The 16,921-nt window shown below is 42.0% G+C and overlaps 1 protein-coding gene across 1 annotated transcript; it reads left to right on the top strand.

Moving 5' to 3' along the window:
• The first annotated feature begins 13,681 nt into the window (after positions 1-13,681).
• On the top strand, positions 13,682-14,008 carry KRTAP17-1 (keratin associated protein 17-1). Its single transcript, XM_070390292.1, has one exon. The coding sequence runs from the start codon at positions 13,682-13,684 to the stop codon at positions 14,006-14,008; it is 327 nt and encodes a 108-aa protein (XP_070246393.1).
• Positions 14,009-16,921: the final 2,913 nt, after the last annotated feature.

Here is a 16,921-nt window from a genome sequence, read left to right as displayed (position 1 = left end):
GTGTTTGTCTCTGGGAAGAAGGGATTGGAATTCAAATGGCTATGAAAGTCAAAGAAGTTCTCTCTGTTATCTCTGATGCTGAATTTACTTGAATTCTTAATATAGAGCAAATAAGAAAAAAAAAATATTGACTTACGATCAGTATCCTAAGTAGAGAAGCATAGACCTTAAGATAAATTTCCTCTGCTCTTTCCTTCTTCTTCTTCTTTTTTTCATTTTAATGTCAAGGTCTTTAAGTTTTGTTGTTGTTGTTGTTCAGTAACTAAGTCATGTCTGACTCATTGTGATCCCGTGGACTGCAGCATGCCAGGCTTCCCTGTCCTTCACAATCTCCTGGAATTTGCTCAAACTCATGTCCATTGAGGCGGTGATACTATCCAACTGTCTCATCTTCTGTCATCTCTTTCTTCTGCCCTCAATCTTTCCCAGCATCAGGGTCTTTTCCAATGACCTTTTTAAAATTCTTGTCAAAACAAACCAGACACAGAACTGAGTAGAAAAGCAAGCCAGTCTCTTTATTTCAGCCAGTGCTGGCTGTGGTAATCCTGGGCATTAGACCTTCAAATCTTAATGGTGAATTGTTTACCTGATGGAAACTTTTGGTAGAATAAGCTGAGTAACCAAGGGGATACACATTCTTGTGCTAGGTCCTGGACTCCCAACAGCCACAAAGTAATGGCAAATGACATTTGGCCAGATCCTTGCAATTAGGTAGTCCTGTAAAGATATCTATGATTTTCATTCTTATTATAATAAGGGTAAAGGAGGGTAAGTGAGATAAAGGCCTCATTATAAAAGATCTAGCTGTTTTATGCTTTTAATCTAACTGCTTTTTCTTTATGTGCAATATCTGAAGTATTTAATATCTCAAAGTTTATTGAAATTAGAGAAATGTGAGGAGCAGAAAAGATAGTCCATGGTGAATTGTTGAATCTCCATTCTCAAGAAGTCTGGGGTTCTCCTGGAAGCACTGTACAAGTTTGTACATAATGAGCATCCCTCGCTCCATGATAGACTGGGAAACACCATATTCAAGATGAATACGGAAATGTTCTCAAGCACAGAAGCATCAGTAAATAAATGTATGGTTACCAAAGGTGACTACATGTGGGCAATCAAGTTTCTCTAAGACATCTGTCTTGTGGACTCATTATCCTTCTTGTTCAGATCAGAGAAAATTTTTTGTTCAGAATGAGTTTCCTTTTTCAAATACAATTCCCTGATTTTTACTAAAAATATCTTCCAATAGTATGCTTCTTTGTGAGAACTTTTACAACAGATGATTAATGTTATGTATCAACTTGATTGGGCAAAGGGATGACCAGATAGCTGGTATACATGATTTCTGGGTGTGTCTGAGAGGATGTTTCTGGAAGAGATTAGCATTTCAGGCAGTAGTCTGAGTAAAGATCACCCTCCCCAATGCAGGTGAGCATCAGCTGATCCATTGAGGGTTTGAACAGAACAAAAAGGTAGAGGATGAGTGAGTTTGCTCTCACTGCCTCCACTGGGAGATCCACCCCCTCTCCCCCTTGGACACTGGCACTCCTGATTCTTAGAATTTCAGACTCCGACTGATCACTGCCTCCGCTGGGAGATCCATCCCCTCTCCCCCTTGGACACTGGCACTCCTGATTCTTAGAATTTCAGACTCTGACTGATCACTGTCTCCGCTGGGAGATCCATCCCCTCTCCCCCTTGGACACTGGCACTCCTGATTCTTAGAATTTCAGACTCCGACTGATCACTGCCTCCGCTGGGAGATTCATCCCCTCTCCCCCTTGGACACTGGCACTCCTGATTCTTAGAATTTCAGACTCTGACTGATCACTGTCTCCGCTGGGAGATCCATCCCCTCTCCCCCTTGGACACTGGCACTCCTGATTCTTAGAATTTCAGACTCTGACTGATCACTGCCTCCGCTGGGAGATCCATCCCCTCTCCCCCTTGGACACTGGCACTCCTGATTCTTAGAATTTCAGACTCTGACTGATCACTGCCATCCCCTCTCCCCTTGGGCACTCCTGAGAATTTCAGACTCTGACTGATCACTGCCTCCGCTGGGAGATCCATCCCCTCTCCCCCTTGGACACTGGCACTCCTGATTCTTAGAATTTCAGACTCGGACTGAAGTTACATCTCCAGGTCTCCTGGGTCTCTGGCTTGCAGATCACAGATCATGGGACTCAGCTTCCATAATCACGTGAGCTAATTTCTATAATAAATTCCCACTTATACTTATATCTATCCTTTTAGTTCTGTTTCTCTGAAGATCCCTGACTAATACATGGAGGCAGGGTTCCAAGATGGAAGGTACTAAAGTTTGTGGTGGCATGAATATGCCCCAAACACAAAGCACAGGATTGGGAAGCTTTTCCCGGGAATAGGAGACTGGGAATGGAGATGCATGTGCATTCAACATCAACCATCTTTTGTGATCCTCAGAGTTCTCTGACATTGGTGAGCACGTAGATATTGAATTTGCCTTCAGAGCTGGATGAAAGGGCTTCTCTTCCTTTTTTTTTTTCCCCAATGTCCTTCCCATAATTTCTTGCTAATGGAGGGAGAGAGAGAAGAAATAGACTGAGATGCGAAGTATGGTTCTGTTAAAGAGTTATTAGTCAAGCTGAAGAAATGGCTAGTATCAGACACCTTTGGCTTTGGTTTTGTTTTGGGGGAGAAAGAAGGGAGAACAAGCAAAAAATAATGACAGTAGGTCATTAGCATTCGACAGGTGGTTGGGGAGAGGATTGCTTGGGAGGGGAGAGAGACTGTATGAGGAGAGAACCACAACAATGTCTCTTATCCCCTGTCTTCTTACAGCAGACTTTGCTGGTTTTCCTGTTGACATAAACCCTCTCTACGAATCAAGATGAGTTTCTGACTGTAGAGGAAGTAACACTATGTGACTTTTTTTGATAAAATATGAACCATTTATTTGTTAAAGGTAAAGCAAGAAAATGCTACTTCAATAAAATTTTTAAAAAATGCAAGCCATTAGGTTAAATATTAATTTCAATGTCTACAATAATGGTTACCTCTGCTATTTAAGGAAGACATTATTCTACTGTGTAGTCGACAAGCACATTTTTTTAAAAAGTATTTATTTTAATTGGAGGATAATTACTCTATAATATTGTGACAGCCTCTGCCATACATCAACATTAATCAGCCATAAGCATACATGTCGGAGAAGGCAATGGAACCCCACTCCAGTACTCTTGCCTGGAAAATCCCATGGACATAGGAGCCTGGTAGGCTGCAGTCCATGGGGTCGATAAGAGTCGGACACGACTGAGCGACTTCACTTTCACTCTTCACTTTTATGCATTGGAGAAGGAAATGGCAACCCACTCCAGTGTTCTTGCCTGGAGAATCCCAGGGACGGCGGAGCCTGGTGGGCTGCCGTCTATGGGGTTGCACAGAGTCGGACACGACTAAAGTGATTTTGCAGCAGCAGCAGCAGCAGGCATATGTGTATCCTCTTTCTTCTGAACCCCCTCCCACCTCCCTCCCAAAAGGGCAATTCAGCTTCCACCTGGTTCTCCTGGACTGCTATGAGGAGACCCAAGCAGCATTCAAGTAATCCCCAGCTTAAAATCTTTCCAAGTAAGGCTCCAGACATCATGGAGCAGAGACAAGCCATCCTACTGTGGCTTTTCAGAATTCCTGGCCCATAGAATCCATGAGCATGATAAAATGTTTGTTGATTTATATCACTCTTTTTGAATTGTGTATTTTGCAGCAGTAGAGATTGGAACAAAGACTTTCTCTAGAGCTTCTGGTCTGTCTTCACTTTAAGAGGGAACCAAAAGAAAGCATCAGTTACATCATGACTTCCCAAGAAATTCTAGGGGCTGGCTTTCTTTTGTCAGTTGTATTTCCAAAGACCATGCTGCTGCTGCTGCTAAGTCACTTCAGTTATGTCCGACTCTGTGCGACCCCATAGACGGCAGCCCACCAGGCTCCACCATCCCTGGGATTCTCCAGGCAAGAACACTGGAGTGGGTTGCCATTTCCTTCTCCAATGCATGAAAAGTGAAAGTGATGTCATTCAGTCGTGTCTGACTCCTAGTGACTCCATGGACTGCAGCCTACCAGGCTCCTATGTCCATGGGATTTTCCAGATAAGAGTACTGGAGTGGGGTGCCATTGCCTTCTCCTCCAAAGACCATACCTGTACCTGTAGGTATTTTCTAGCTTGTCTTTTCTTTCTTAGATTATAATTGTGTTTGATCATCTCAGTGTCTGAACTGTAGTCTATTTATGATCTATCACTGCTACTGGTTCTCACTCATGGTGTGCTTAGTCATATGTTTGACTGTGAGCTGGTCACAGTCTTGTATCTGTGAGGGTAGGCTACATTGCAGTTATTGCAGTAATAAACAACTCTCAAATTTCCCAAATCTTATCACAATGAGAGCTTATTTCTTGCTCATGCTCCATGTCCAACACAAGCGATTAGGAGGCTCTACTTACTCAAGAACTCAGACTGACAGTAGCTCCAATTCTAGATATGCTTCCACAGATCAGCCTGAGAGGGTGAAGAAAAAGTGGCAAATTGCATACCTGCTTCATAAACACATTTACACATTATTAGACAGAGCAAGTCCCTTAGTCATGCCTAACTTCCAAGGAGACAGAGAAGTGCATTACTGCAATGATCCTGAAAGGCAGAGAGAGAGGAAAATACTTGGTGATAGAAATAATGATTGCCACATTAATTTTCTTTGGAACATCACTTGTGGGACTTTGTTGAGGTAGGATGATGGTATGTTCCTTCAGAAAAGATTTGCTTTTGTTTTTGCCAGTGCACTGGGACACTATCAGTCAAAGCCTTCTTTCAGTTCATGGCCTGAAGTTTTTATAATCATCCAGGTAATATATAAGACAAATTTCCTTAAGTGCCTTGGTGGTAGGAGTGTGTGGGTGGAGACTGTGTCTGGGTTGAGCCTGTGTCTGGGTCACCATTGCACCAAGAGTGTGGCCCTTTGAGGGTCCCAGCTTTATGGAGGAGAGGTTCTCCTAGAGGCATCTCCACCTTGGGTAGATTCTGGATCTTCTGTTTCTGTCTGAGAGGTCATGAAAATTACAGTTCAAGTTTTCCAACTTTAGCAAAGTTTTTGAGAGAGAAGCATTTTTAGTGCTCAATTCACCTCTCTGAGTACCTGCTTTACTTGTTCTTTGATAATCACTTGGCACTTTGTACTATCTTGTCAGAACTTGATGCTTTTAAGAAGACTCAAACCTAAAAAAATATGGCATGTTTAGTTGTTTTCATGATGCAGGTTAATCCAAGTAACCTAACCTGACATACCATCTGAAACAGACCCTTTGGGGCTTTACTGTGTAATATAGAAGCCACTGGCACATGCAATTATTTCAATATAAATGTATTAGCAATAGATAATATTAAAAATTCAGTTTCTCCATCACAAAAGCCACAGTTCAAGTGCTCAGTGGCTGTAAGTGTCCAGTGGTGTTCCATATTGGACAAAGGAGATGGGCATTTCTATTATTACAGAGAGTTCAGTACTGTTTCTGGATCCAGGATTGAGTGAAGCATTGATTGAAAATGATGAAAGGCGAGTGAGATCCCATTTGTTTATTTCCACTCCTGTTGCCCTTGCCTGAGAGACAGATTCAAAAAAGTATTCCTAAGACTGATGTAAAAAAGTTTGTTGCTTATGTTTTTTTCTTAGCAATTTTATGATTTCAGGTCCTACATTTAGGTCTTTAGTCTATTTTGAATTTATTTTCATGTATTATGTGGGAAAATGTTCTAGTTTGTTTCATTTACATTTTCTTGTTGTTGTTCAGTTGCTCAGTTGTGTCCAACTCTCTGTGACCCCATGGACTGCAGCACACCAGGCTTCCCTGTCCTTGTCATCTCTTGGAGCTTGCTCAAGCTCATGTCCATTGAGTCAGTGATGCCATCCAACCATCTCATCCTCTGTTGTCTCCTTCTTCTCCAGCCTTCAATCTTTCCCAGCATCAGAGTCTTTTCTAATGAGTTGGCTTTTCACACCAGGTGGCCAAAGTACTGGAGCTTCAGCTTCAGCATCCGTCCTTCCAAAGCATATTCAGGATTGATTTCCTTTAGAATTGACTGGTTTGATCTCTTTGCAGTCCAAGGGACTCTCAAGAGTCTTCCCCAATGTCACAGTTCAAAAGCATCAACTCTTCAGCCTTCTTTATGGTCCAATTCTCATATCCATGCATGATTACTGGAAAAACCATAGTTTTGACTGTATAGACCATTGTTGGCAAGGTAATGTTTCTGCTTTTTAATATACTGTCTAGGTTTTCCAAAGCTTTTCTTCCAAGGAGCAAGCGTCTTTTAAGTTCATGGCTGTCTTTATAATTATTAAGGTAATATATAAGACAAATTTTATAATATTTGAAATTAAACCTTAACCCTAACCCTAACCTAACCCTAACCCATCTGCAGTGATTCTGGAGCCCAAGAAAATAAAGCCTGTCACTGTTTCCATTGTTTCCTCATCTATTTGCCATGATGAGATGGGACCAGATGCCATGATCTTAGATTTTTGAATGTTGAGTTTTAAGCCAGTCTTTTCACTTTTACATTTATCCATCCAACTTTTCCAATACCACTTATTGAAGAGACAGTCTTTCCCCCATTGGATACTTTTGCTAACTTTGCTGTAGATCAATTGACTTTATGTGTTTGGTTTTATTTCCGGGCTCTTTATTCTGTTCTACTCATCTATGTCTCCAGTCTTGTGCCATACCATACTGTTTTGATTACTATAGCATTGTAGTATACTTTGAAGTCAGGGAGTGTGATACCTCCAGCTTTGTTCTTCTTTCTCAAGATTGCTTTAACTCTTTGGGGTCTTCAGTGGTCCATGCAAATTTTAGGTTATTTGTTCTAGTTCTGTGAAAAATGCCATGAGTATTTTGATAGAGATTGCATTGAATCTGTAGATATCTTAGGGTAGTATGGACATTTTAACAATATTAATTCCCACAGGATATGTTTTCATTTTTTGTGTTTTCAATTTTTCACCAATGTCTTATTTTCAGACTACCGGTCTTTCCCCTTCTTGGTTAAATTTATTCCCTGGTATTTTATTCTTTTTCATTTGACTGTAAATGGAATTGTTTTCTTGATTTCTATTTGTAATAGTTCATTATTAGTATATAGAAAAACAACAGATTTATGTATATAATTCTGTATTCTGCACCTGAATTCATTCATTAGTTCTAAGAGCTGTTTGGTGGAGTCTTTAAGCTTTTCTATATGTAGTGTCATAGCACCTGCAAATAGTGAGAATTTTACTTCTTCCCTTCCAATTTGGCCTTTTACAAGTCTTTTATTTGTCTGATTGCCATGGCTAGGAAGTTTTTGTACAGTGAAGGAAACCAATGAGACAAAAGGCAGACAACCCACTGAATGGGAGAAGATATTTGCAAACAGAATGCCCAATAAGAAGTTAATATCCAAAACATACGAGGAATGTATACAACTCAGTATAAAAAAAATAAATGACCAGATTTCAAAACAGGTAGAGGACCTAAATAGGCATTTTCCCAAAAAAGACATGCAGGTGGCCACGTGCATGAAGAACGTGGAAAGACACTCTACACCACTAATCATCAGGGAAAAGCAAGTCAAAAACCACAATGTGATATCACCTCACAACTGTCAGAATGGCTATCATCAAAAAGATAACAAAGAGCAAGTGTTGGTGAGATGTGGAGGAAATGGAACCCTAGTATACTCTTGGTGGAAACAAATTTATGCAGCCCCTATGGAAAATAGAATGGAGGTTCCTCAAAAAATGAAAAATAGAACTGCTTTATAATCCAGCCATTCCACTCCTGGGCATTTATCCAAAGAAAATAAAAACATGAATTCAAAAGATATATGCACCCCAAAAATTCATTGCAGCATTAATTACAATAGCCAAGATATGGAAGTAACCTGTGTCCATCAACAGATGAATTAATACATAAAGAAAATGTAGTATATCTATCTATACACAAACACGATAGAATATCAGTCTTACTTAAAGGAGAATGAACTTTTGCCTATTGCAGCAACACGAATGGACCTGGAGGGTAAGCTCAACGAACTAAGTCAGACAAAGGCAAATAGTGTGCATATTTCACTTATATGTGGAATCTTAAAAAAAAAAAAAAGCAAATGAATAAACATAACAAAACAGAAACAGATTCACAGATACAAAGAACAAACTAGTGCTTACAACAGCAGAGAGGGTTGGGAAAGGAGCAAAATAGATGAAGGAGATTAAGAGGTGCAAACTAGCAGTTATAAAATAAATAAGTCACAGGTATATAACACACAGGCCTGGCATATGTGGGGTCGCAAAGAGTTGGACACGACTGAGCAACTGAACTGAACAAGGGACATAGTCAATGTTTTATAATAATTTTGTATAATGTATAATGTATAAAATATTGAATCACATTGTACACTAGAAACTAATACGATATTATAAGTCAACTATACTTCAGTTAGAGAAAAGATGAGTGAAGAAAGGTGACAGAGACCTCATTCTCTTCTAGTTGAATGCTTTGATTGTATCGCACTGCAGGGAGTGATCTCACATTCATTTATGATCTCATTTAATTCTTTAAATGTGTACAATATTACACGCTCACCATAGAGTAGCCACTGGATGTAAACTGGTGCATAAAGCTATAATCTCTGTGGTTGTGCAGCTTACAGTTACTTTAAGATATTCTTACTTGAGACTTACCTTAAGACAAAGAGGCAATTTTCTGTGGTATCTATAAGAAAGCCTGACATAGAAGAGGGGATGGACTTCAGAAGCAGACAGATCTGGGTTCAAATTCAAGCCCTGCATCTTCCAGTGAAAGTTTTTGACTTTCACAAGCCTCAGCTTCCTCATGTACAAAATAAAGATAATACTACTTATTGTATATGGTTATCTTGAGTTAAGGGGCATCTCCCGTGGCTCAGTCAGTAAAGAATTGCTTGCAATGCAAGAGACGCAGGAGATGCAGTTTGATCCCCCTGTTAGGAAGATTTCCTGGAGGAGGGCATGGCAACCCACTCCAGTATTCTTGTCAGGAAAGTCCCATGGGCAGAGGAGCCTGGTGGGCTACAGTCCATAGGGTCACAAAGAGTTAGACATGACTGAAGTGACTAAGCACACATCTTGAATTAACCAAGAAAACACATATAAAGTGTATAGTGCAGTACATGGCACACAGGGGAAGGGCTGATAATGTGCCAGTGATGGCTAATTGGAAACATGATTTAAATAAGTGCTATGTAATCAGCACCCCGCTCCAGTACTCTTGCCTGAAAAATCCCATGGATGGAGGAGCCTGGTAGGCTGCAGTCCATGGGGTTGCTAAGAGTCGGACACGACTGAATGACTTCACTTTCACTTTTCACTTTCATGCATTGGAGAAGGAAATGGCAACCCACTCCAGTGTTCTTGCCTGGAGAATCCCAGGGACAGAGGAGCCTGATGGGCTGCCGTCTGTGGGGTCACACAGAGTCGGACATGACTGAAGTGACTTAGCAGTAGCAGTAATCAGCTTCTACATCAAACCATGTTTCTGTTGAGTTGCTACTGGTGAGGTCAGAATTGGAGCATAGCTTGTGTTTGTCTGTAAAAGAAACACCAGAAGCTGCATGTGTAATGTCACTTGGCAAACACTAGAGGCCAGCAGAAGAGACACCATGCACAGGTTTTTAATAACTCCTGCTGCAACTCTCCTTCCTGGATCACAGCCTTGTGGTGATTACGCAAGGGGCTTGCGTAACTCAGTGAAGCTATGAGCCATGCTGTGCAGGGCCACCCAAGATGGGCAGGTCATAATGAAGAGTTCTGACAAAATGTGGCCCATTGGAAGAGGAAATGGCAACCCATTCCAGTATTCTTGCCCGGAGAACCCCATGGACAGCATGAAAAGGCAAAAAGATAGGACACTGGAAGATGAGACCCCCAGGTTGGAAGGTGTCCGATATGCTACTGGGGAAGGGTGGAGGGTAATTCCTAACACCTCCAGAAAAAAATGAAGCAGCTCCGCCAAAGTGGAAATGATGCTCAGTTGTGGATGTGTCTAGTGGTGAAAGTAAAGCCCAGTGCTACAAAGAACAATGTTGCATAGGAACCTGGAATGTTAGGTCCATGAATCAAGGTAAACTGGACATGGTCAAGCAAGAGATGGCAAGATGAACATCAACGTCTTGGGAATCAGTAAACTAAAATGGATGAATTTAATTCAGATGACCATTATATCTACTAATGTGGGCAAGAATCCCTCAGAAGAAATGGAGTAGCTCTCAGAGTCAACAAAAGAGTCTGAAATGCAGTACTTGGGTGCAATCTCAAAAGCAATAGAATGATCTAAGTTTATTTCCAAGGCAAACCATTCAACATCATAGTAAACCAAGTATATGCCCCAGCCACTGATGCCTAAGAAGTTGAAGTCGACTGGTTCTATGAAGACCTATAACACCTTCTAGAACTAACACCAAAAAAACATCCTTTTCATCATAGAGGATTGAAATGCAAAAGTAGGAAGTCAAGAGATACCCAGAATAAGAAGCAGGTTTGGCCTTGGAGTATAAAATGAAGAAGGGCAAAGGGTTTTGTCAAGAGAACATGCTGGTCATAGCAAGCATGCTTTTCCAACAACCCAAGAGACGACTCTACACACAGACATCACCGATGTGATGGTTGGTTAGTACCAAAATCAGATCGATTATGTTCTTTGCAGCCAAAGATGGAGAAGTTCTATACAGTCAGCAAAAACAAGAAACTGACTGTGGCTCAGATCATGAGCTCCTTATTGCAAAATTCAGGCTCAAACTGAAGAAAGTAGAGAAAACCACTAGGCCATTCAGGTATGACCTAAATAAAATCCCTTATGATTATACAGTGGAGGTGATGAATAGATTCAAGGGATTAGATCTGGTAGACAGAGTGCCTGAAGAACTATGGACAGAGATTTGTAACATTGTACAGGAGGCAGCGACCAAAACCATACCAAAGAAAAGGAAAGGCCCATTCATTGGGAGGACTGATGCTGAAGCTGAAACTCCACACTTAGGCCACCTGGTGTGAAGAGCCAGCTCACTGGAAAAGACCCTGATGCCAGGAAAGATTGAAGGCAAAAGGAGAAGGGGGTGGCAGAGGATGGGATGGTTAGATAGCATCACTGACCCAACGGACATGAATTTGAGCAAACTCAGAGAGATAGTGAAGGACAGGGAAACCTGGCATGCTGTAGTCCACAGGGTTGCAGAGTCAGACACAACTGAGTGGATAACATATACACACATTAAAAAAAAAACTATGAAAACTAGGAGAAAATAAAGTTAATAATTGTATACTTTGGAGATAAGGAAGAACTTTCAAAGCCATAAAAGCAGTAGAAAAGATTGACAGTGTGCCTATGTAAAAAGAAAATCTGGTGCATAAAAGAACCATAGAATTAAAAGGAAATGATGGCCTTGGTCTAATTTTACAACATGTGTGAGTGACAGAAAGGAAAATTGTATACTTAGCATAAAACAAGCTCTTATAAGTTTGTTAGGAAAGATTATAGCTTAATCGGAAAATTGGCATGAGCAAATAATTTCTTAAAGAAGAAAAAGTGATCTATTAAATAAACTCAGTGACAATAAGTACAAAAATATAGCAATGAGATGTCATGATTGGTCTATCAAATTGTCAGAGACTAAAAAAATAGCTGGCATTGGTGAATGCACTGTGAAATGGGTGCAAATGGAGATAATTTTTCAGAAAATAAATAATTTTTAATATATATTAATAGCCTTCATATTATTAACATGCTGAAGATTTAGTAATTTTATTTCTAGTAATTTACTATAGAAAGATAATAGGAAAATGCATAAAGACTCACATTTAAAGAAATTCACCTCAGTGTTCTGCTTTTAACATTGGAAAGTTGTAAATAGTTTAGATATTCAACAATAGGGAAGGTTTACATCAACCTGAAGATGTAAATTTTCAAATTTTCATAATACTTAATAATTTACATATTCATGAGCATTTTCACAGGTTAAGCACAATATTTAGTGTAAAAATCAATTTACACAGTATGAGTTCAATTTTAAAAAAATATGTGTTAGGAGGAAACCTTGAGGTATTCACTGGTCTTATCTTTCTTCTGCAATTTCTTTCAACACTGCTCGTTCCTCTTCACTTGGGCATTAGTGGAGCAGGGTTCTTACTGTGCGAAGGCAGAGAGAATGACTCAAGTCAATGCTTAGCCTATGCAATTCAAGATAGACTTTTGGAGGTGGAGTAAATTGGGTGGTCTTCAGACAGAGAAGATCTTGGGCCTCCTGAAAGGGGTGGTGGGTGCAGAATTCATGCAGAACAGGGAGAACTCAAATATTTCAGCTGTGCCATCAGAGGGAGGATTGTGGCTGAGAATAAGAGAGGACCACGTGCCTTTCTGAGGATGCCCACCGTGAACCAGTTGCCACACAGAATCTTCAGGCACCAGACTGTCTTTATCATTCCCAGAGGATGACAAGGAACCAAAGCCCAAGACAGGAATTTCGACTCATCTCAGAATTTAACACATGGACCAGAATCCTCTGTGGATTCTAGTTGCTTTCTAAAGGAATTTTATTGCCTGGGATGATACTCTTCATGTTTCGTGTGCTAATCCCTCATTCTGCCAGATGGTTGATAAAGTTGGTGCTCTTAAGTGTGCAACACTTGAATTTTAATGGAATGTTTTGGATATTCAATGAGCTGCTTCCTTTTTCCCTCCTTCCTCTTTCCCTGCCTCCCTCCCTCCTTCCTTTCCTTCCTTCCTCCCTTCCTCTTTCTCCCCACCTCTTCCTCCTCCTCCATCTTCACCACCACCACCTGCTTCTATCAAGGAAAGGGCTGGAGCAGGAGGGCTGCAGGCTCTGATCACTGCTCTTCCAGCCCATTTAGAGAGAAGTGTGAATGTTCAGTTCAGAGAGAATGTGGCTCCCAACCTCTTACAGTTTTATCATGAGTGTCTCTCCGTTTGATAGGGAAGTCATGACTGGTGATTGATGCTCACTCACCAAGCCCAAACAAATCTGTGGCACATGCCACATACCACACGCAGACACAAATATTTGCCTTGGTCACAGGGACCAGGATGAGGATGCCCTTTGTACCTGCGAGGAGCCACATGACAGACCACCCTATCAGCCTCTGCCTACAGCAGAAGGCAGAGGACATAGAACTTTTAGTTCTGGTTTTCCAGGACCGGCATCCATGACAAGAAGGTTCACTGCCAACTTGCCTCTAGAGCCAATGTGGAAGGGTAGCACGCGTTCCAGAACGAGAGTCTGGAGCCGGCTTCCCCTCTTCTCTCCAACCTGGGCTAATGACAGCTGGCCCCTGCTTTGGCATGATCACAGGTCTTTTCCAAGATGTATTTTTACCCTTTGGACAAACAGCAGTTGGGACGAGTGGGGCTATTTTATGAGTTGAGGCACTCGGGGCTGGAAAATAAACAGGCAGCTAATGAGACGTTCTTATGAGAACTGGCATAAATAATAACAAAGACAACATCCTGTCCCTCCTGCCAACACCCTCCAGGAGGGGATATAAAAGCTGCTCTCGGGGTGGTGACCATCATACTTGGGGAACTCTGGTCGCGTTCCTGACCTGCGACCTGACCGGCGGGGACCATGGGGTGCTGCCCAGGGGACTGCTTCGGCTGCTGTGGTGAAGAGCAAGACTGCTGTGAAGTGTGTTGCTGCCAGCCCTCCTGCTGCGGCTGCTGCGGTTCCTGCTGCGGTTCCTGCTGTGGCTGTGGCTCGGGTTGCGGAGGCTGCGGGGGCAGCTGCTGCGGGTCCTCCTGCTGCGGATCTGGCTGCGGGGGCGGCGGGGGCTGCGGGGGCTGCGGAAGTTGCGGGAGCTGCTGCGGGAGCTGCTGTGGATCCGGTTGCTGCGGCTCCTCTGGGTGCTGCGGCCCCGTGTGCTGCCAGCCCACGCCTGTCTGCGACACCAAATGAAGACCTTTCCTCCCGCCACTGAGGCAGCGCAGTGGAGAACCTCCACCTGCTCCAGGTGGAGACCCCCTTGTGTCCAGGACCTTCCCACCCACCGAAACGGTGTCCTGCCTCTCCTGTTAACCTGTAGCTGAAGGCTTGTTCTCCAAAGCCTGCCCTGGCTTTTCAAGGCTCTGAGAACAAGAGCCACATGCTGATGAGAAGTGAAACCCAGGTCCCACCCACAGTGGTACCCGAAGCTCAGAGGGTGAAGCCCTATCTATGACTTTTTTTTTTCATGAAGTTGAAAGAGCATCTTATTCAAGGTGGCTTTGGGACTGACCCCTCCTCCTCGGCTGGCTTTTCTGCTGCTGTGAGGTGCGAAAACTTCTCTTCAGTTAACTTAATAAATTCAAGAGCGCTGGCATAACCAAAGTAGTTCTCCCGCCTCTTCCTTGGCTCCCTCTTGGGCACTGGGCCAGGAAAATTTACTCTGGCATCCACAATCAGTGTTTTGAAATGTGGCTTCTAGACCACCTGCATCAGAATCACCTGGGGGCTAGTTAAAAATGGAGATTCTGGAGCTCTTTGAGACAAGCAGGATTAGAATCCACAGGGGTGTCGTCTGGCAATCTGTTTTTAACAAAACCCCAGATATATATTAAAGCTTCTTGGTACTGCGTGAGATTCACCTGGGAAGGATTTAAAAATTGGGGCCAGACATTTGATCCTTTAGCTCTAGAGTGGGGGCCCTGGGACCTGCATTTTAAAAGCTCGCAGATAACTGCTGATACTGGTCAAGTTTAATCTTGAGGGAGGGCACGTCTTCCTTCTGCAATATAGTTCTGCAGGTAGGCTTCTGGATTGGTTAGAACTTTCTTGCAAAGTCGGGAGAGGAGGCTTGGTAAAACAAGCTTGGTTCTGAGTGGAAGGGATTCCTGTGGCAAAACCTTATGAGCACAGTTTCTAAGGATGTTCTGGGAAGTCCAGTTTCTTCCTCCAGCCTCATGATTTGGCGAAGTCTCCCTTTTCTGGGTTAGTTTTTCACGCCCAGGATAGTGCTGTAATTCTGCTCCAGTCCCAGGGATAGAAGGGTGAGCGTACATCTGCTAGGTAGAGCCAGACTCAGGTGTGTGAGAGTCCATTTGGAAGATTAAAATTCAGAGGATAGTTAATTCAACTCTTTTCTGCTGAACATGATCTTAAACTGCATGCGGAATAAAACTAATTCAGCTCTTGCCCTGGGAGAACATTTATTTTCAATCCCACAAGGCAGTTTCATTCAACAAACAATTTTCTGAATATATGCAAAGCGATGATCCCTAAAAATATGAAAAAATGCAGAAAAATATGAAGAAAGGATAATAGCTACCTGAATTATCACCATTCAGAGTTTATTACTGATATGTATCTTTCCCGGAGAAGGCGATGGCATCCCACTCCAGTACTCTTGCATGGAAAATCCCATGGATGGAGAAGCCTGGTAGGCTGCAGTCCATGGGGTCGTGAAGAGTCAGACATGACTGAGCGACTTCCCTTTCACTTTTCACTTTCATGCATTGGAGAAGGAAATGGCAACCCACTCCAGTGTTCTTGCCTGGAGAATCCCAGGGACAGGGGAGCCTGGTGGGCTGCCATCTATGGGGTCACACAGAGTCGGACACAACTGAAGTGACTTAGCAGCAGCATGTATCTTTCCAGACTCCTTCTAAGCATGTTTAAAAATAAAACTTGGATTATGCTGTTTTTACTTAAAAATTTTTTCTTTCATATTTATAAGCCAACTTTATTGATGTATAATATACATATTAATATAATAAAGGACTCCCTTTTTCAATGTACTGTTCAGTGAGATTTGACAATTATGTATACTTAAATAACCACCACAGGATTCAAGATACAGAACTTTCCATCAACCCTCAAATTTCATAGTGCCCCTTTGCAGGGAATACTCCTCACTACCCACCTCAGCCTTAGGCAACCATCAGTCTGCTTTATAGCACTATAAGCTTTGTATTTCTATGTGTGTCTACTTGTTGCTCAGTTATATCCAAATCTTTGTGACCTCATGGACTGTAGCCCACCAGGCTCCTCTGTCCATGGGATTTCCCAGGAAAGAATATTGGAGTGGGTTGCCATTTCCTTTTCCAGGAGATCTTCCTGACCCAGGGATTGAACCCATGGCTCCTGCATTGCAGGCGGATTTTTTTTTTTTTTTTTTTTTTACCACTGAGCTACCAGGGAAGCTCAAACTAAATTAAAAATATTCATCTACTGATGGGCATTTGAGTTGTTACCTGTTTTTTTTTTTTTTTGCTATTATGAATAAAACTTCAGGGAACATTCATGTACACATTTTGATGTGAACATACATTTTCATTTATTTTGCATAAATACCAGGGAGCTGGACTGCTGAATAAACACTAAGAAAATGTTTAACATTATAAGAAACTGCCAAACTATTTTTGCAAAGTGGCTATACCATTTTGTATTCCCACCAACAATGTCTAGAAGATCCAGTTGCTTTATGTCTTCGCTAAAATTTGATATTGTCATTAAAAAAATTGTTTTTAGCCATTGTAGCAAGTGTATGGTGGAAACTCATTATGTTTCTTTCCTTTAAAGTTTCACTCAAAAACCCAGCTGGATTAATAGCATCTTGCATTTGGAGAGAATTTGAGATTTGGCTCTTCTCTAGTTGAGTTTCAGGCTTTATTATTCAGGTCATTTTGGATCTGGCTGGAATCAGCAACCTAAAAACTGGCTCTTTAACCTCCAAAACAGAGTCACAGCCAGAGGAGTGGGTTAATGGGACCAAGTTGCCAAGAGTTCACTGAGTCTTCGCTGAGTGTTGAGTGGCTGATTGTTCCCTTGTTCATAGCCATGGTCTCCCAGATGGGTGAGTAGAGGGTAGTAATTTCTTTGAGTTACTGATAA

The sequence above is a fragment of the Bos mutus genome, chromosome 19, assembly GCF_027580195.1.
Source record: "Bos mutus isolate GX-2022 chromosome 19, NWIPB_WYAK_1.1, whole genome shotgun sequence".
NCBI classification, from domain to species: Eukaryota; Metazoa; Chordata; class Mammalia; order Artiodactyla; family Bovidae; genus Bos; species Bos mutus.
This window is presented reverse-complemented; position numbering and strand designations above follow the sequence as displayed.